This window comes from Hippopotamus amphibius, chromosome 12, assembly GCF_030028045.1.
Source record: "Hippopotamus amphibius kiboko isolate mHipAmp2 chromosome 12, mHipAmp2.hap2, whole genome shotgun sequence".
NCBI classification, from domain to species: Eukaryota; Metazoa; Chordata; class Mammalia; order Artiodactyla; family Hippopotamidae; genus Hippopotamus; species Hippopotamus amphibius.
The window spans coordinates 4,152,835-4,172,165 of NC_080197.1; the positions used below are offsets into that span (position 1 = coordinate 4,152,835).

The 19,331-nt window shown below is 50.2% G+C and overlaps 1 protein-coding gene across 14 annotated transcripts in view; it reads right to left on the bottom strand.

Moving 5' to 3' along the window:
- Positions 1-19,331, bottom strand: part of GNAS (GNAS complex locus) — a 53,893-nt gene that overhangs the window by 1,959 nt on the left and 32,603 nt on the right. For 4 of the 14 annotated variants that reach the window (XM_057700838.1, XM_057700837.1, XM_057700835.1 and 1 more), the window contains 6 exons: positions 12,605-12,677; positions 9,598-9,642; positions 5,337-5,391; positions 5,131-5,250; positions 3,293-3,390; positions 41-95 (listed from right to left, as the gene is read on the bottom strand). In XM_057700838.1, coding sequence (XP_057556821.1) covers positions 41-95; positions 3,293-3,390; positions 5,131-5,250; positions 5,337-5,391; positions 9,598-9,642; positions 12,605-12,677 — 446 coding nt within the window. Of the gene's footprint in view, positions 1-40; positions 96-3,292; positions 3,391-5,130; positions 5,251-5,336; positions 5,395-9,597; positions 9,643-10,200; positions 10,204-12,604; positions 12,678-16,384; positions 16,880-18,870; positions 19,102-19,331 lie in introns of those variants that run through there. The other 10 variants (XM_057700845.1, XM_057700844.1, XM_057700841.1 and 7 more) reach the window with 10 other exon arrangements.

The window sequence follows — 19,331 nt, forward strand, 5'->3', positions numbered from 1 at the left end:
GAGGGCTCCGTGTCCTCTGCTCTTAAGAAGGCATGCATACCTGGTCGCTGGGCACGTAGTCAGCCTGCTTGATGACATCAATCTTGTCCAGGAAGCTGGGAGGAAAAGAAAGATGCACGGGGGTGACCACGTGCACGTGGCACTCTGCCCACTGTTACTGCCCCTCTGCAAAGTCTAGCTGAGTGGAAATGACCACTCCACAATTAAAGGGCATTAGGTCAGCGGGAAGTTCGCTGGCGTTCGTGATGGTTATGACCACACTTACGCCTTAGAACGGTTAAAGCCTCTTTAAATCCTCTTTAACTTAAATGTACTTGGCTGGCCAGTAGGTCTAGCAATCAGGAACTAGGGGTGGGCTCTCAGGTACCGCACAGGCCCGTGCGGGGCTCTGGTCTTACTTTAATTTTACAAGGCTGGTCCTGTGCACATCACTTAGCTGAGGGCCCGGAATCAGGTGTGATTTTGTGTCACTTGATAACGACGGAGTAAAAAATTCAAAATTTCAAATTGTTAGGCTTTGACAAAAATGGCAAGCAGTTTGAAAACTGTACCATTCCATGTCATGCAGTTTTTTTAAAAATGAAAAAAAAAAAAAAAGGCACACTTAAAAGCAGCAAGGATTTTTCCCCCAAGGGACTAATGAAAATGAGATTGTTTGAGTTACTCAGAAAGGGTATCCCTTCCTTCTTTTAAGAAGGGGCCCTTTTGGCCCTTACCACACTGAACAGGAAACAGACACAAAGTTCCCTTCCGTTCTGCTTGGTCCATGAAATAGAACAGCGCAGATATTAAACTGAGTTTTCAGAAAACCTCACTGGCCATCCAGGTAGGGGCCCCTATCTGGGCAGGGAGCACACACAGTGGAGGGGTTGGGGTGGTGCAGGTCTCAGGGGCCATCCTTACTGATGAGAAAGCTTTACAGGGAAAAGCAGTGTTTTCTACCTCCCTCTGCACAGCCATAACTGTTCCCAAAGAAAAAAGTATCTTGCTTGTGTTGCCTCACTAGATATACTGTTAGGAAAAATAACTTCTAAAAGCCTGGACTCATTTAATTACCTTGGAAAGGTAATGTTAAAACCAGTTTTTTGGGGGGGAGGGGTCTGGAATTGTTGTAAAGTGGTCTAATCAGAAAAGAAAATCATAAAGAGAGAACGGTCTATTTAAAGAAATTGTATAAGTTTTTTCTGGTCTTTTTCTTCCCCCCTCCTTCCTTTTTACCAGTTTAAAGTTAGTCTGACTTAGAGGATATACTAACTTGCCCAATCAGTCTTACATTACAGCACCAGGCCAGAAATAGCTCCCCAGCCGCCCTGGCCTCCAGCACGTTGCCATGGCAACAGAACCACAGTTCTATAAATAGCTCATCAGCACCAAATCTTGTGAGAGAGACATCTGGAGTGGGGCCAGCCAAACCCCAGCTCAACAAATAAAAACAGGCACCTTAAGAAATGGGCAAGGTACCAGGAGCTCAACTTTAACATAAAGGCAGTTAAACCAGCAACACGTTGGTCACTGCAAAGGCAGGACTGCCTTAATCATCGGGCCGGGGAAGACATTTTATAAGATTCAAACTATGTTCTCTTTTTCTCGGAGTTTCCTTAAAACTTTCCATAAACTGTGCAAATGTTGCCATTTTCAGATAAAGTTGCAGGAGTAACTGAATGTTGCTTTACAAAAACAACCTCAAAAAACTTTTAAACGGTGTCAGATTAAAGAAAAGAAGAAAAAAAAAAAAAAAAAAAGGGCTGGCTGAACTGTTAATTAATGAAGTTGTCACACCCTGCCCCCTTCCAGAGCACTCAAAACTGGGATGGTCAAACCCTCCTAATCTTGTACCTGTGCTTCTGACTTGGATCCAAACACAAAAGGCAAACAATTCCAGGATTTCCATTTGTTTTGCGTTACTATAATTAGCACTTCCAGCTTTAAGCTCAAACTTTTGAGAAAATCAGGGACTTTGTTGAAGAAGGGGTGGGGGTTGGGGGGGGGGGGTCACAGGGACTGGCCGAGATGCACTGTTTTTCTGCTCCTTGAAAAAATATACAAATTTGCTTGTATATTACATCACGAAATAGCTATATGTGTGACAACTGAAAATAATCAAATGCATTTCCGATGGGAGAGCAGGGCCAGGGAAAGATAAACTGATAGGCTTCCCAGCCCCTAACATCAGCTTGTGTGATGGGTCAATAACAGGATTCTGGAGAGCTCGCTTTCTGTTGGCTGTGTGAGTGCTGTCACCTCTCCCTCCTGTTTATTTGAGTCCTTTTCACAATAAGTTCCTCAGGCATGCGGGCCCTAAGTCATGCAACTGTAGCTTTCTGTGAGCCAGCCGGGTACCTTGGTCCTGGTTACTTAATATTCTCCATAGCAGAATTTTTTGTGAGTTTCAGTTACCTACATAAGAGAGGCTGAAACATCACAAATCTCTCTTGCCCTTCCCCCGGCCATAAACGACAATCCGACTTGAGAAAATGATCACTGAGACCACTTAGTACATTTGTGCAACATCAGCAAACAAACGGTATCTTTAAAATATTTTTTATGGCTCTGAACATCACATATTTGCTATATTATGTAGAGGAGAAGGAAGGTCGTAAACTATTTAAAAGGCAACTTTCCAGCTGTGTTATCACCTCCACTGGAAGAGAGCCCGTGAAGGGACAGAGCAAGGACCCCACAGGGGAAGCATCCTTGAATCAAGGCCCCGTATGAATGAATACATAAGGACAGGAAATGGAATTCAACACGACACCCAACGCTAGATGAACTAGAAATATTGGACTCTGGCAGCTCCTGCAGTCACTTACCTGAGAGCGGAAACAGCAAAGCAACTTCTCAGCCCCCAAGGAGGGGAAGGCATATTTTTGTCCTCCTTTTTCCTCTTTGTCAGGTTTTTAAATGACAGCAATACAATAGAATATTTCTACCTGATCTAAAGTGTGAGCGCTGCCCTATCCCCCTAAATGCCTGGAGGTCAATTCAATTAATTATTTCAAGCTAATTAATTATGAACGTCCCTTTACTGCAGGTAATTATCATTTTGCTCTAACAGGCATTGTTTGTTTGTATAAAAACAATGTCACCGCACTAAAAAGTGCAATCAGGGGCTTTATAAAACAAAGGAATCAGACGAGAACTTTCTAACTGAAGGTGGGAATAACTGGCTGGCTTCTATGAAAAGAACTCATTTACAAGCAACTTGAAAAGTGGGAGGCGAGGTTTGTAAGACGCTCTCCGTGTGCCCGTGTGGGCCCGTCTCGTGTGCTGATGTGGAGACAGGGTTACTTACTACTGGGCGCAGTCAATGAGCTGGTACTCGTTGGAGCGCTCGTAGCAGGCGCGCACCCCCTCGTCCTCCCACAGAGCCTTGGCGTGCTCGTAGAATTCCTGAAAGTGAACATGAGCGGCAAGCTTTAGACAAGGGAGCTGCTCCAAGTCAGTGAGACCAGAGTTCACTCCGCCACCAGCCCTGGGTGTGAGCATTCCCAATTCCGAGGCAAACGAAGGAATGAGCATTCGTGAAGGACTTCAGCTGTTCTCTTATTGTGAATGACTAGTCTTGATCTTGGGTAGGTTTCATCCTATCTTTTCGGGAGTGGGGGAGGGGCCAGAGTAAACTATTGGATAACTTTGTTTCTTCATCCAACTGTTGATCTAGGAGGACTATAAGCGAATTGGGAGACTACGCCAATGTATGATTCGATGTGGAAACAAGACCTTTCCATGTGTGAAGGTGTGGTGGGATCGAAATATTCCTTCCAGGAAAATTTGAATTTTAGCAAAAAATATTATGGTCGGGAGTCACTGGCAAATGTGACCTTGTCAGTTAATGCCTGTCGATGAAGACAGGAATGACCTCTGCGTGGTTTTCAATTGCAGGGGGTCATGATTCACGTTTCATTTGAATGTAAAAACATTTCTAATTGTATGGGGGCAATCGTCCCTTCCAAGGAAAGAGGAGGTTTTTCTGCAATGTGAATGCAACAAGAAGAGGGTCAAAAGTAGGCAGGAACACGAAGTTAAGTTAACACAAGAGGTCACTGTCCTGGTGTGTTTTTAATGGGCTGCCTTTCTTCTATCAGAAATACAGAATCACGTCTCATGAAAAAGTCTGCTTGGCATTATGTATGCTGTGTGCTGCTTGACTTTTTTCTATTTAAAAGAATTTACCTAGCCATACTTATTAATACTGCTTCCTCCCTAGGAGAAGTTTGCAGCCAAACCCATTTAAAATACACAAACACAAATTCCCACGAAAGCCTGACAAAAGGCAACAATAAGTCATTGTTTTCCCTGCAGACAAGTCCTTTCCTTCTGGGCCTTATAAACTTGCCCATCTTTCCATCTTGTTTCCTGTTCCCCTCTTATAAACTATTCTTCCCCCCGCAAAGGGGTCAAAACATATATGCTTGGGCCATGGGCAGTTTTGTGCTCCCTAAAAATAGTTCTTTACTGAGCAGACAAATCTTCGTAAACAGAGGCCTGCACGCCAGCCAGGGCGCACAGAAGACAACCCCTGGGGTTGTGATTTAGGTGGAGGTATTTTCTTTTCTTTCCTTTTTAATAATGAGAAAAGACTTTTCATTTGCCCCAAGGCAAGGACTGATTTTAGAAAAACCTTAATAAAAGCCCAAGAGCAAATTGTTTAAAATGAGACTATCTTCCATTTACAAAACTCCGAGGTGGCACTTCGTTCCTGCGTCCCTTGGCATCTACGGGTATTTTCAGTTAGCTGGACAATTAGCATTTGTGTGGCACGCTTAACATACCGTTTCCTTTGTCACAAGATGTATATAAGGGAATAATTAAGGCTGCCACGGCTCATGACTTTTTCTCTCATAAAAATTTCCAGTCTAACAGAGTGAGCGTTGTAGTATTGAACTGGGATGTTTACTTGTGGGGACGGGTGAGCCAAGATTGACAAGGGGGGATAGACAGGCACTCATCCATCTTGACCAGAGCCCCCGTGACTATTATTACGAGTTGTTGCTGGTTAAAGAATAAGGATTCTTATGGAGTTAACTGTCTCCTATCAATAGCACAGAATGGGGTTTTGCTGGCAGTGTGCCTATGCGGGGGGTGTCCCTGATGGAGTGTGGGGTGGGGAGGGGTGTGGGCTTAGCTTACGGGAGGGAAATCAAAGTCCGGCACGTTCATCACGCTCAGAATGTAGTCCACTCTGAACTGGTTCTCAGGGTTGGCCAGCTCCACAGGGGGCACCAGGTTGCTCATGGCAGCCACGATGGTCTGAAAACGACGGAGCAAAGCGGTCAGGGGGACAGCGCGGTCTGAAAGGGAGGCTAAAGGAATGACAGAAAGGACCAGGCACGTACTTCGATGGCCTCTTTCAGGTTGTTTTTGATGTCCTGCACTTTGGTGGCCTTCTCACTACAGTGGGATTGAAAAGAAAAAAAAAAAATCATATTGCATCACGTTGACTCACAGTGTCGCTTCAATCACGACTTTCCAACTAAAATAGTATTCTGTTCTCGAAGGAGTGGTGGGTTCAGATCGGTGCAGAGGTTGGAGGTTCCTGAATAAAGGTGGTTTCAGATGATAACCTCCCGGACTGCGTCCCGAGGACATGCCCAGTGGGGGCAGATTATGGAGTCGGCATCTAGATAAGGATGGAGGCTACTGTACCAGAAGTTGGGGCTGGCTCCCTACTATGCAGAGGTGCTTCCATTTTCTCGAGGCCCCCACTGCACACCAGCACTTCCTAAAAGGCTCCTACCGGCCCTCCTTAGTGTCCCTGTGTCAGGGGTGGGGTTGGGAGGGGGAAACGTTCAAGGTGTGCCCTGGGGCGTCCTCTGTCACTGGATTAGCACAGGGACAACCAGTGAATGAAATGCAGGTGGCAGTGTTAATTACAGATTCGAGGGCTTTGGGGCCCTGTTTGTTTGTTTAGTCCTTGTGTATCTGTCACTGCAGCCAGCAGCAGTGGATGACATTTCTAGTTGATGATGTTAATATACATTGATCCCTCCATGTGAAAAAGGTAAAATGAGATTCTGCCCCCAGAAGTCTTTATGACCTGGGACTTATGGGGGGGAGGCAGTGTGGCCCAGTTCCCCCGGTTAAGCCCCCACCCCAAGTAGAAGTTAGCAGGTTTGCTGCTTATTAATCTCGGTTTTAACTCGGGCACCTGGGAAGGCCTGGGTGGTCCGCATGGAACCATGCACATTTAGGGTCCCTGGGACCACAGGTGAAGGCCACGCGCTTCGGCTCTGGGGCCCCTTGACCTTATGTCTGTCCCCATGTGTCTTCCAGACACTGTCCTGCATCACAGGCACAGCCAGGGAAGATTCTCCGGTTGGTGTTTTCAGGGGTTAAGGGCCTGTTTGCTTGGGGTGTAAATCTTGTCCCTCTGTTGCCCAGAGGTCACCTCTTGGGTGTGTGTGGGGGGGGGGGGGGCGGGGATAGGGGATTGGACCCACACCTACGACACACCCACTGAGCATTAGGCCCAGGGACGTGACAGCACCGTCATGAGGCGAGGGAGGGAGGGTCTGAGGGGCAGAGATAGGAGGACAGAGCTTATGTTTTTCTTGCTGGGATTTTTAAAGACATCTCTTTAAGGAGCGTCCCAATTTTTGACATATTCACAGGGTTAATTCACCAAGAGTCGTGGGACGGAGGTAGAAATTAAACACGTAGCCCCTCCGGGGCAGAACATGACAGGACATCCATGCAGGACACGCAGGGGCGGCTAACAGCCAGCGCAGCCCAGCGGGGAGGTCAGCGCGCGACGGAGGGAGGCGGCCCCGGGTGGGGGACCGCGGGGGCGGGGCAGTCACGTGCTCGCCCGCGAGAGCCCCGCCCCCAGAGAACCTGGCCTCTCCTTCCATTTTATTCTTTTGAAATGAGCAAGCCTTGGCGTGAGCGGGGCGGCGGGGGGAGGGGGGCCCTCGTCTTCGGAATGATTGCATCTTATTTCCTCCCTGTCCGGGCCAAACTGGCCTTTGAGACCCCGCCGCTCTCACATCGCAATCAGGAGCTGGTTTGGAGGTGCTGTCCTCATCAGGGGCTGGGGGTGTGCACGTTTTGGGGTGAGGGGGCGACAGGTGGTACCGGGCATCCCCGGGCGCGCATATGAGCTGGGCTGCTAACCAAGAGTGTGGGACTCGCACCCCAAGCCCCCAGACTCTTCATGCAACCCCCCCTAGATTTAAAGGGACAGTGTCCTGACCCCTCTGTGGGACTCCTCTGATTCCTACCTTTCTGAAATTACTCATCACGCCCAGACTTGAAGCTACAGTCTAAATTAGGCATTTTGACGTTGGACGTGTTTGTCCCTAACGTTCACTCAGAAACTCGAAGTTAAAATCCCATGGGACAAATCCATCCCCATTCATTACAAACAAACTCCATTTGCATGGTATTAAGAGCCGTTAACCTTTGGTTTTATGGTCCCACAATAGTTAACAGGAGTCGTGTCCGGGTATTTACTACCCAAATGAACACAGAGCAAGAGAAAAGTCATTTCCAGAAACCTGGTTCTTTCATTCAGCTTGATATTTTGGTCTAAGTAGTAGTATGATAATTGGAACACTTCCAGTCTTAAATACGGATATTTTGAGAACGTGTTCAGTATTCATCTACGTATGTGAATAGGTGTGGGAGTATATCAAGTATAAAACAGCTAAAATAGAAATCTAAAATCTAATTCGGGCGTGTAATACTAAAACAAAAAAAATTCCTCCACGGAAGCAATGACTATGTACATGGAGACAGTATTCTGGGGCCTGGCAGGTGGATCGTAGTTTTTACTATCGCTTAATGAACGTCACATGGATTGTGGCATTCAGAGACGATTCCTCAGATGTCTCTGAACGACTTAACAAAGCCAGATTGTATGCCAACTGCTAGAATGCTGATGGACTGAAACAGGGGGGCTGGAGGTACTTTTAGGGTATCGTAGGGCCCCCCCCCACCCCCCAATGCATAAAGCAGAGCAGGCCTGCTTTCTATGCTGCCTTTGAATTCTAAACGCTGTCCCCCACTTCGGCTACGTATCAGGGGAAGGCTATGTTATACCAAGTTCTATACCCTTTTTATCTTTGTTTTTTTTGTGTCTTTTTTTTTTGTGTGGGGGGGGGTGGGAAAAGACAGGCAAAAGACAGAAGACAGACGCAAGATACAGGGATTGCTGAGACATGCAGAGAATTTTTATTTATCACATATGTTAATACTTATTTTTACTTGTAGGACAGAGTCACAGATAGAAGAGCAGGCTGTTAGGTATGAATAGGGGTCAGGGGTCTAGCACAGCATCTAGTACACAGTAGGTGGTTCAAGAAGGACGTGTCAGAGCTCTCAAATGCCAACTTTTGGTACAGTAAACTGTCAATCACTTTTTACATAGATGCCTTGGATGGTTGATACACTACATGTTTGTTAATTAGGGATTACTTTTTTTGTTGGTTTTTTGTTTTTGTTTTTGTTTTTTTTTTTTGGTTTTTTGTTTTTTTTTTTCCCCCAGTTATCTTCAGAGGTTAGGTGGTAGGGCCCCATACCCCCTCCCCCCCACAACAGAATAGTATTCTTATTAGAAGTTCCTAAGACGGGCAATTCCAGCATGCAAAGTGTGATAGGACATAGCCGGGAAGATGAGAAACTGAAGCCATCATCTAGGGGTAATATTGTCTAAAAAAAACAGATGAACAAACATGTGTCAGTTACTTGGTCCCGACCCCCCAGTATCCTTTGCCCCTCCCCTCCCAGGCCACAGAGCTATTTCTTTGAGATGCCCTAGGCTAGTCAGTGGGCTCTGCATGTTCTCAGGAGAGACAGCTGCTCCCTCACTGCATGCTGAATACGCAAGGCAGTGCTTGGAGAGGGTTACCTGGCATGCGTGTGCGTGTGTGTGCGCGTGTGATGGGCAGTGCGGATGCAGGAAATGAAGAAAAAAATAATTTGATAATGAATGGGAAAAGACGGAAGCCATCGTTAATTTCCTATCCGCTCGATAACGTAGTGCCTTGGATTAAAATAAATTTGACAGTTTTAAAAAGACCAGAGGCTTTTCGAGATCATTCTCAACAATGACCTCCCTCTTCCTCAAGGTGCCGAGCATTTTTTTTCCTCCAATATTAAGGAGGGTGTGGCACCACGTATCTTAATAGAGGTAAAAAAATTTTTTCCCGAGGATGTCTGAAATTTTAAAATCAGACCAACCACTGGGTAGATGGAATTGAGTAGTTTTAAAAACAAGTAGCCAGTTTCAAAAGCAAGTAGCCAATTCAAACGGAAAGCTGGGGGATGGGTGGGGGGAGGAATGAAACCATATGGAAAATATAGAAAAACATCAATTCTCAAAATCCTAAACTGTTAATGCTGAAACCTATAGCTTTCCCCCAGCCAGACAGAATTATACTTTAAAGATGGCCAAAAAAAAAAAAATTTGTTTTGCACTTCACTTGCTCTGAAATGTTAAGAAATCATGTTGTTTGCAAACATATACCAAGATGGCTGATGGCCCTTAAATGACTTTGGCTTTCTTCCCGGGTCTCTGTGTCCTCAGTTTCCCAGTATGATCTTCGTGTATGTCAAATGTGTGTGTTCAAAAGTTTTTCTGTTTTTGAATGTGCCTACCCATCGCTGTTGCTCCTTGCAGCCTGCGGGTCCTCTTCGCCGCCCCTTTTAAAGAGAGATTGAAAGCTCACCTAATCTGCAAGGCACCGCAATTTCACAAAAACCCCACACAGCCTCTCTACATTCCTACACAAACGGCCACCAGCCTCCCATTCATTCTTAGGTCGCCTTTCTGGCTAAATTGGAATGTGTACTGAGACTGCAGGCCGTAGAGGGAAGAATTCCACACCTTTGCTGCAGTATTAGCAGAGCCCTCTGGAGACTCCCGTCGGGTACAGAAGGGACGGATAATTATTTTCTCCTGCTTTCACTGAATGTACATGCATCAGGGAGCTAACGCAGTGATCTATCTCACAATTCTTTGGAGAATAGAGCAGCACATAAGGCCCCTGATTGTCCCAGACCTCAGTCTTCATGTTGTATCTGAACCCAAAGGCATAGACATGGGTGCTTTTGGCCCATGATTTCCTAGTGCAATATTAATTTTCTCCCTTTCTGTAATTGGGAAACTACCTGTTTTTATTTCTAAATAACTGTTCCCCATAAACTGTCATTATCTAAAGTGTGCCCGGACCGTGAGGCAATAAAAAATAAAAATAAAACCTACTATTACCAAACCCCCACCCCCCAAAAAATCCAATCTTCATGAATGATAGGAACTCCTCCTTGAAGGTGGGAAGGGCAGGATGGCTTAAGCTGTCTACATGGTTTTGTAATTGATTAGCTTATTAGCTCAACCAATGTTAATGGCACTTTTTTTTTTTCAAACGTAAGGAAGAGAGTTAGCGTTGAGTTAGGAAAATCTGCATTTGACCTCTATTTCTGAAGGTCAGATTAATGTGACACGTTACTCTGCAGATGTACTCGGCACAGCAGGCTGCGGGCAGTTAAGGCAAATGTAATAGCTCAGCCCAGCCCTGACAAAGCGCACATTTACGGAGCAAGGAGGGAGAGACCCTGAACAACACAAAACACCCTTTCGTGGATGGATGTCCCCACTTCACAGGGAATTCCTAGTGGAGAAGGAAACCGCTTTTGTTGCAATACCGCAGTGAGGAAAAAGAAAAAAGAAGGCTCAGTTGGACGAGATAAAAATAAGGTTTCTAGACTCACATGAAGAATTCCCCTGTATGTCACTTTCACGGGCTAAATTTAACATCCTTGGAGATTACCTATGGCTTCCTCTACAAAGCAGGCAAACTGGGAATGTCGCTTCCTCTTTTGAAAAAAAGAAAATAGAAAAGAGAAGTTTTGGTTTAAATGCCTCGTCTGCATTACAGATGGGCTTACTTAGGAGAATCCTTTCTCTAAAAATTAAAAAATTTTAGGGCAATCTGCAGAGTAATAAAACTTTAAGTGAACTATTTCAAGGATGTCCTATCTTCTACTAGACCCGAGTTAAGGTAAACAGCGGCTGCTGCATCCTTTTAAAAATGCGAGCCACGTCCAGTTTTAATCAAAATATTTATCTAGAGGGTACACGGTCAAATTATTTTTGCTTAACTAGCCTCATGAAGAAGTGCTCCCCGGCAAGTTGCAGGGGGGCAAATTATGCAAAATTAAATTAGAAAATCATAGCAAGAAGCCTGTTTCAGGTTTTTTGTTTTAATTGATGGATGGCAATCTCTGGTGACAAGGCTTTACTGAAGGGTTTGTCAGAAACTGGTTTGTGACACGTGAACGTGACTTACTTAACAGCATGAATGTGCACTGTGGTAACTTGTCGGGAGAGCCATTCATAAAATTGGTAACATAGCCCATCCCTCTGAATTTTAAAGCTTAAAACGCATCCTAAACAAAAATGTCCATCTGTAATGGGTGATGTCATCCTTTTCTCTCCCCCCCCATTATCTGGTCTACGAAATTCTAGAATTTTCCATAGAGAGCTGCCCTCAGCGCAGTTCCTTTACCTCTGAAAGGTGATAAAATTCATCTTTGTTTTTCCTTGTGCTTGGTGCATAGCAGGCAACAGTACTTTTTTTTAAACTGGTTTGTTTTGGGGGGGGTTGGTGCATAACAATTAAACTATGCCCCTTTGACTCAATCTCCCCTTTTGAAACTAAAGGGGAATGCAACTTTCAACTGAACCCAGGTTTAAGAAAAGGAATAGGCTTGCGAACCAACTAGTAACTGCAAACTAGTGCCTTCAGGTGTTTGTAATGTAGTGAGGTTAACTGCTCTCAGCCCAGTGAAACCAGAGGCGGGGGCTGGGGAGACCTGTGCCCCTGACGTGCATTCTTCATGGCAAGCAGGACCCCATTCCTACCTTTTACATCCCTAATAGATGCACTCTCTTTTCACCTTTATTCTCACTGCGGTATTGTTACATTGTCCTGTAGGCAAGATGCCTTGAAGGACTTTTCAAAGGCAAAAGTGCCCCTTGGTGTGGCCGGAAGTACCTAACTCCCAGCCTTTCCATCATTTAAATGTGTTTTTCTTTAGGCAAGACTATCGATTTTTAAAAACGGAAACAATGATTTGCCCATGATAATTCGGGGGGGGGGCCCTAAGAATTATTAACAAGGGCTGACTCTTCCAACTTTGTTTTCTGTGAGAATATTATTGAAACAATGTTTCCCTAATAGTTTAAAATATCCTGCACTGGTGCACAGTGCTGAAATGTGCTGAGGCTGGGGGGGGGGGGGGTCCCGGGGGAAGGGGGGGAACTGTCCCTGCAGTGGTCAGCATTGCCAGGCAAAGGGGTGGCCTTGGACAGTGCCAGCCGTGTCGGAGACCCACTGCACCAAAATCTGCCGCAGCCCTGTTACGGGGCCAACACTGGGGCTTTATTATTATTACCATTACCCTCTGTTGCTGCACCAAAGAGTAAAACAGGAGGGAGAGGAAAACAATCCCTAAAGAGCTCTTCCCTGGATTTTCTAATAGGTAGGCTGAAAAAAATTAAGTGGACGTTGGCTGCCCAGCCCCCCCAAAGCTACCTAAACTTCCTAAAGGTTAGTATAAAATGTGTTACTCTGACTGCCCTGGGCACAGATTTGACACTTACTCTCCATTAAACCCATTAACATGCAGGATCCTCATTTGCTTCACAATGGTGCTTTTACCAGATTCTCCAGCACCTAGAAAATGAAAGTAAGTCTCAGGTTAAGAAGGAGGCATTTTACACACTTTGGGCAGGGAGGAGAGAGAGGACTGCCGTGTTCTCCACAGAAGCAACACGCAAGAAAACAAACAAGGCTTGCAGTTTTCCTTGACATTTCGACGCAGAGAAAAGGAAATAAACATCCAACTTTGTGTGTACCTGCAGCATTTCACCATCAGAACAAACAAGAATGAAAGGTTTTGCTTTGTTTAGGTGTTTTGTTTCTTTCTTTTCCTTTTTTTTTTTTTTAAATTTTCCTCTTGGTTGTTTTAAAATTTGTGGAGTGGGCAAAGAAAGAATGACGCAATTTTGTCATTAGGGGGGTTAAGAAAATTGCAGTTAAAACTATGAAACTGGATCTTTGAACTATGAACGTTCAGTGGTAAAAGTGTACACGTTAATGTATATGGCCACATAATTCATTGTTTGTCAGATGTTTCGTGGTTAAAATACCCCAGGATTCACAAACAATGCCCGGGGCCTGCAGGCACCCCCAGATCACGCACTGACGCACCAACTCCCTGTCACCATGTTCTCAATGCGGCTGCTTTCTCTGCAGGGTTCTCGCCCCCTGGGCTACTTAAAAACCAACCCCTAAGCCTCACAATATTACATTTTATCCACTTCTCCACACCCCTCCCCTTTTCCTGCAAACTTTATTTTCCTAAAGATAAACTCTCTGCATACAACCACCATGTTGGGGAGGGGCGGGAAGGATAGAAGACCATCGATTTGCTCTCACCTTCTTGGAAAATCGTTTAAATATTAAATATAGTGCTTGAGAACAACCCTATGAACATGTTAAAAGGGTAAGACTTCAATCATAAGGGAAAATATTCCTGGGAGTCACTGAATTTTCAAAGATTCCTAGCCCTTCCCAACTAACAGAGCTAAAAAGGGCACACGCCCCATTTAAAATCACCTGTCATTTGTGAAAACGTGTATTTTATGGAAAAAACACCCTTCCACCAGGCTAGAGGGAGGACTCGCTCATTTTCTGTTTCTGCAAATGGATACTCTCCAACAAATAATCCTGAGTGGACAATTTTTTTGTCCTCCGCCCACACAAACCTGTTTGGTTTTTTTAGCCCCCTTTTTCACTTTTAATTTTATTAATTGTTTTGTTTTACTGCCCAGAGAGCAAAGCATTCCTCCTTCTCTTGCCTTTTCACAGGCTGTAATCAATATCTGTAAAAAGTTAAAATTAGTTTCCACAGAAACATTGATTTCAAAGCAAACATTCTACCTTAATGAGCCTAACTCTCATAAATTAAAATATTAAAGGCACAATTAAGCGATTCCATGAAGCGAATACACAGTATTAATCAGAATCTCCAACATTCTTGTTTCGAAAGTGTTAAAATGTGTAATGCCTCTCTTTTACAGGCACAAACAGGTCCGTACCTCAGTTTCCACACTTAGTAAATTAGAGAATTGGACTGAAAAATTACTGCAAGAGCTTTTGTGGTACTGTAAGTCACTCAAATTTTATGTCATTACACTAAAAAGGAGGCTTCTGGGCATCCCTATGTTTCCTCTTTGGGGGGGGGGCATCATTTGGTGAGAATCACCATTTAAAGATGCAAAATGTGTGGCACTGGCTTGTGCTGCAGACTCCAGAGCCAGAGGCTTCAATGAATTATGCTAACAGGAGTAGGACACCTGGGGAAGGTTAGCCCAGTGATGCCAGGTGTGTTCAGAGTAACCATCTCAAATTAAGTGCAGACTGTGATCACCCTGTAAGTGTCAGAAATTTAAGGTACCATTAGCATCACACTTGTTTTAGTGTTCAGCTAGCAAGAGTGTTCCTAGGAAAGATTCTAGACTTTTCTAGGCTTATACTTTGAAATCAAATTATGTGCACATTAATATTCACATAGCATAGTTCCACCTTTAGAAATTTTTGCAACACCTCAACATATATACCATTTAATTATTGTAATTGCAAGTGCATGTAACACCAAAGAGACTTACTTTCACTTAATAATTTTCTGCTTTACATAAATCTGGACCCAAGAGAACAAAGACGTGACCCATCCAAAAAAGCAAAACAGACGCCACCACAAAGGAAAAAACAGTCCTTTACATTTTATTCTCTACAATCAAGCTGTTCTGTTGATATGTGATCATGAACTAAGTCTTAACCTAGCAAATTCACAAATTAACTCAGCCAAATTACTAAGGAAGTGGAAAACTTCCATACTAATTAATGCTTGTGTAATTCTTCTGGTCATTTCAACAATTTCTTTTATGCTTCTTGTTTTACTTATTTTTCCAAAGCAGCACCTTTAAGAAAAAGGGGGGAAAAGGCCATCTCCTTAGAGTTAACAACCCCCCCCAACGCTTTTTTTTTTTTTTTGGCCAAAGAGGAAAAACCGCAATCAAAAGAGAAAACCCAAAACCAAACAACCAAACGTCACTTGACAAACAACTAATTAATGTATTCTCATCTCCTTCCACCTGGAAGAAAAATCTTTTCCTTAAAACGCTCTCAGTGCCCCCCTCCCACCTTGAAAAGGACAGAAGAAAAAAAAAAAATCCACGCCATTTCCAGACCAAGAAGCCATTTACAGACAAATGTCATTTTCCAGTTCTGATTTGTGCATGTCTTTTTTTCCCTTTTTTTCACAAAGCACTCTCAATGTGGCCGACTAACAGGAAAATATGTGTGTTAATGGTTTATTAGGGGGGCGCTGCTGCGGGCGGGGGGGGGGGTGACGGCAGCTGCTACAATTAATTCTCTTCTTTGCTTTTCAAAAAGCCTGCATATCTAGAAGGGGAAAAAAAGGTCATACTGTAAAATGACGTGTCATTTGGCTTCACTGGGCACTTAGAGTACTAACTCCATTTTTTTTTTTCGGCCTTATTTTATTCGATTCTCCTGCTGCTCCTTCCACGGCCCGGCCCGGCCCGGGACACGTCTGCTCCGCGCACACAGTGTGTCCTGCTCGCAACGCACCAAGTCGCGCCCAGCGGCCGCCGCGCGCCCTCCGCGGCCCCCCCGCTCCGGCGCCACGACTCGCCCGCGCCCCCTCCCCCTCGCTGCACCACCTTTGCCGCCCGGAGCCCTTCCGAGGGGCTGATGTCACCCGCCCCCCCCACGCTCCCCGGCCGGGTCCCCCGCCGGAGCTCCCCTCGACGAGGCCCCCTTTGCCACCGCGGCGCGCCCCCCGCGGGCCCCCTCCTCCGCGGGCCCCCCTGGCTGGCTGCCTCTCGCCCTTTCCTTCTCCCAGCAAATCACACACCCCACGGAGGCGGGTCCCCCGCCCCCCGCCACCCCATTTCCTGTCCCCGAAACCCTCTTTTCTGTCGCAGTCTCCGAGCCCAGCGGGCCTCCCCCTCCCCCTCCCCAACACGCACCCAAACCCCGGGCGTCGTGTAGGCCTCGCGGAAGGAGAGGCAGGAGAGCGCGCAGAGGAGGGCGAGGGGGGCACGGGGCGCGGGCGGCCAGGGGAGGGGGACCCACGCCCGCGTCGCCACGGGCCCCCGCCCGGGCCAACGGCGCCCCGGGGTCCCCCTTCCGGCCTCGCCCCCGGGAGACGGCGCCCGCGGGCGGGCGGGCGGCGGGCTCGGGAGCGCGCGCCCGGGGCGGGGGGCGGGCTCGGCGCGCGCGGCCTGCGGGGCGCCCCGAGGGGCCCCCGGGCCGGGCCGGGCCGGGGCCGGCGCCCCCCGCCCCGCCCTTACCCAGCAGCAGCAGGCGGTGCGTGGCCCGGTAGACCTGCTTGTCCTTCTGCAGCTGCTTCTCGATCTTTTTGTTGGCCTCGCGCTGCGCCTTCTCCTCGTTGCGCTGGTCCTCGGTCTTACTGTTTCCGAGGCAGCCCATGGCGGCGGCGGGGCGCGGGGCGCGGCCGGGCTGCGGCGGCGGCGGCGGGGCCGGGCGCGGGCGGCCTCACGCGGGCCGAGAGAGCCGGGGCAGCGCCGGGCGGGCGGGCCGGGGCGCGGGCTCGGCTCCGCGGGGAGGAGCGCGCGGGGCGGCCTGCGGGCCGCGCGGGGAGGGCGGTGTCGGGCGGACCGAGCGGAGCGCGCGGCTGCCGGCCCCTCGCGCCGAAGCCGAGGGGTCTGATGGCCGCCGCGGACCGAGGCGGACCAGAGCAGGAGCCGCGGGAGCTGCTGCCGCCGCTGCCGCCGCCGCCGCTCTTATTGCCTCGGCCGGGGCCCCGCCGCCGCCCCGACCCAAAGCTCCGCGGCGGGCGGGGGGAGGCGGGGGGAGGAGGAGGCGGCGGCGGCGAGGGGGGTGGAAGGAGGAGGAGGAGGCGGCGGCGGCCGCGGCGGCAGGGAGGGCGGGAGCTGGCGGAGGGAGGCGCCCCCCGGGCAGCCGGGGAGGGGGCTCCCTCCGCCCGCGCCCGGCCCGGGACGGGACGGGCCCGGGAGACGCCCCCCCCGCCCCCCTCCCCCCGGCTCGGGGCCCGAACGGGGCCGGCCGCTGGGGGAGAGGGGGCGTCTCCGAGCCGGTGACGACCCCTCGCACGACGCCAACGCTCCACCCCCCGGGCCGCGTCGCCCAGCGGCCCCCGAGGCCGAGCCCCCCTCCCCCCCGCCCCGCTCCCGCGGGCGCCGCCGAGGGGCCGGGGTGGGCGGAAGGGGAGGGAGCGCGAGCCGGAGCCCGGACTTAGGAAAATTTTCAAAAAGAAGAGAGAGACACAGAGAGAGCTAGAGCGCAGGGAGCGTGGAAAAAGCGAGGCGAGCACGAAGAAAGGACAGAGCAACCGAAAAGGAAAATGTGTCCAAACGCACACACACATGCTCAATAAAAACTGCACACTGCACAGTGATGGTGGTGTCTGGGGGTGGTGGCAGGGGGGGCGGGGGTCTGACTAGACGAGCCGCTCGTCGCGCCCCGGGCGCCGGGCGCCGTGGCCCGGGCCGAAGGCGCCCGAGGCCCCGGGGCGCCCGCGGCCTCTGCGCTTGGCCCGGCCGCCCACGAAGGAGAAGAAGGCGCAGCCCAGGAACATTCGGAAGCAGCAGGTCGCCCCGAAAAAGAAGCCGCAGCCGCGGCCCTGCTCCGGGCGCTTCTGCAGGAGGAAGTCGAGCACCCACGCGGGGCTGCGCACGGTGAAGAGCAGGAAGGTCAGGAGCGGCAGGTGGGCGCTCAGCGCGCTGATCCGGAGTAGCCCGGACCCCCACACGGCGCCCCTGAAGCCTCGCAAGGCGTCGAACAGGTCGTCGTCGACGTCCTCGTCGTCGTCGCCCTCGTCGTCGTCCTCGTCGCTCGAGTCCGTGTCCCACTCGATCCAGATCCTACTCGTGGCCCCGACGCCGGCGCCCTGGGCGGCGGCAGCGGCGGTGCCCTCCGGGTTTCGGGCCTCCTCCTGGACTTCTGGCACCTTCTTCTTCTTCTTCTGCATCTTCTCCAACTTCTTCCTCTCCTTCTCCTTCTTCTTCTCTTCTTTTCTTCTCTGCTCCAGGAGCTTCTTCTCCATCTTCCGCCGCTCCCTTTCACTCAGCAACTTCTCGGGGGGCACCTCTTGCTCCGGCTTCTTCGGGGGCTTCTCAGCGTCCCCTTTCTTCCGCGGCGCGCGTGGCTCGGCCAGCGCCGCAGCCACCGCCGCAGCTTCGGCAGCCACCTCGGCCGCGGCCACCGCTGTCTTCCTCTGGCTCTCCAGCGCTCGAGCTTTGATCTTCATGGCCATCTTCAGCATGGTGGCTCGGCCACCGCGGGGTGCCTGGCTCTCGCCTGGCTCGGGCGCCCTGCTTGCCCCCGGCCTCGGGCTGGCCGGACGCCGTGCGCCCCGTGTCGGGGGAGCCGGCTGCGATCCCCGCTGCGCTGCCCCGGGGCCGCGGAGCGCGGCTGCCGGGCTTCGTTCGGGCTGCTGGGCTGGCTGCCTAAGAGTTAGCGCCAAAAAGGGTGAGCTAACAGAAAAGGGGCGAGAACAAACCAAAAAGCACCCAACAACACGAGAAACCAAAAAGCACCAAGAAATGTCAAACAACTCAAAAAAGAAAAGTGCAGAGGCGCGATGGCACGAGTTGCTGTTACCCTCAGGCGCTCCTCGGTTAGGCTCTTGGGCACGCCAGTGGAGAAGAGAAGAGAGAAAGGAGAGAGAGAGAATTCGGGGGTGCCCGGGAGGTGCGGGCGGGCGGCAGCGCCGGGGCGCCCCTGCCCCGGCGGCTCTTTCCCTGCACCGGGCGCCTCGCACTTCCGCGGGAGGCCACGGTGCCCCCGGACTTACATGTGAGTGAGGTGCACTCACACGCAAAGCAGCGCCCGCCTGCCTGCCGGCCGCCCGCCGCCGCCCCGCGCCGGGACAGGGGTTCGCTCCAGCCGCGGCGCCGCAGCCCGGAGTCGGGGAGCAGCGAGCGAGCGAGCGAGCCGCGCCGGGCCGGCCACCTGACGCAGCCCGCTCCGCGGTGCCGACGCGACTGAGTGTCCCCGCCGGGGAGCAGCGCTCCTAAGCAGCCCGATGACGCCCCAGCCTCTTCAGAGGACGGGCCCACCGCGGCGGCCCCTATAAACCGAAGGGGAAGCCGAAAAATCGGCCGGCCGGGGACGCGCCCAAACGGGCCGCCGCACACCCCGGGGGCGCGGGCCGGTGCGGGCGCCGTGCGGGAGTGGGCGCGGGGCGCGGCGGCGGGGGGCGCGGGGGCGCCCAAGGCGGGGGGCGCCGGACCCCGCCTCCCAGACCTGCCTCCC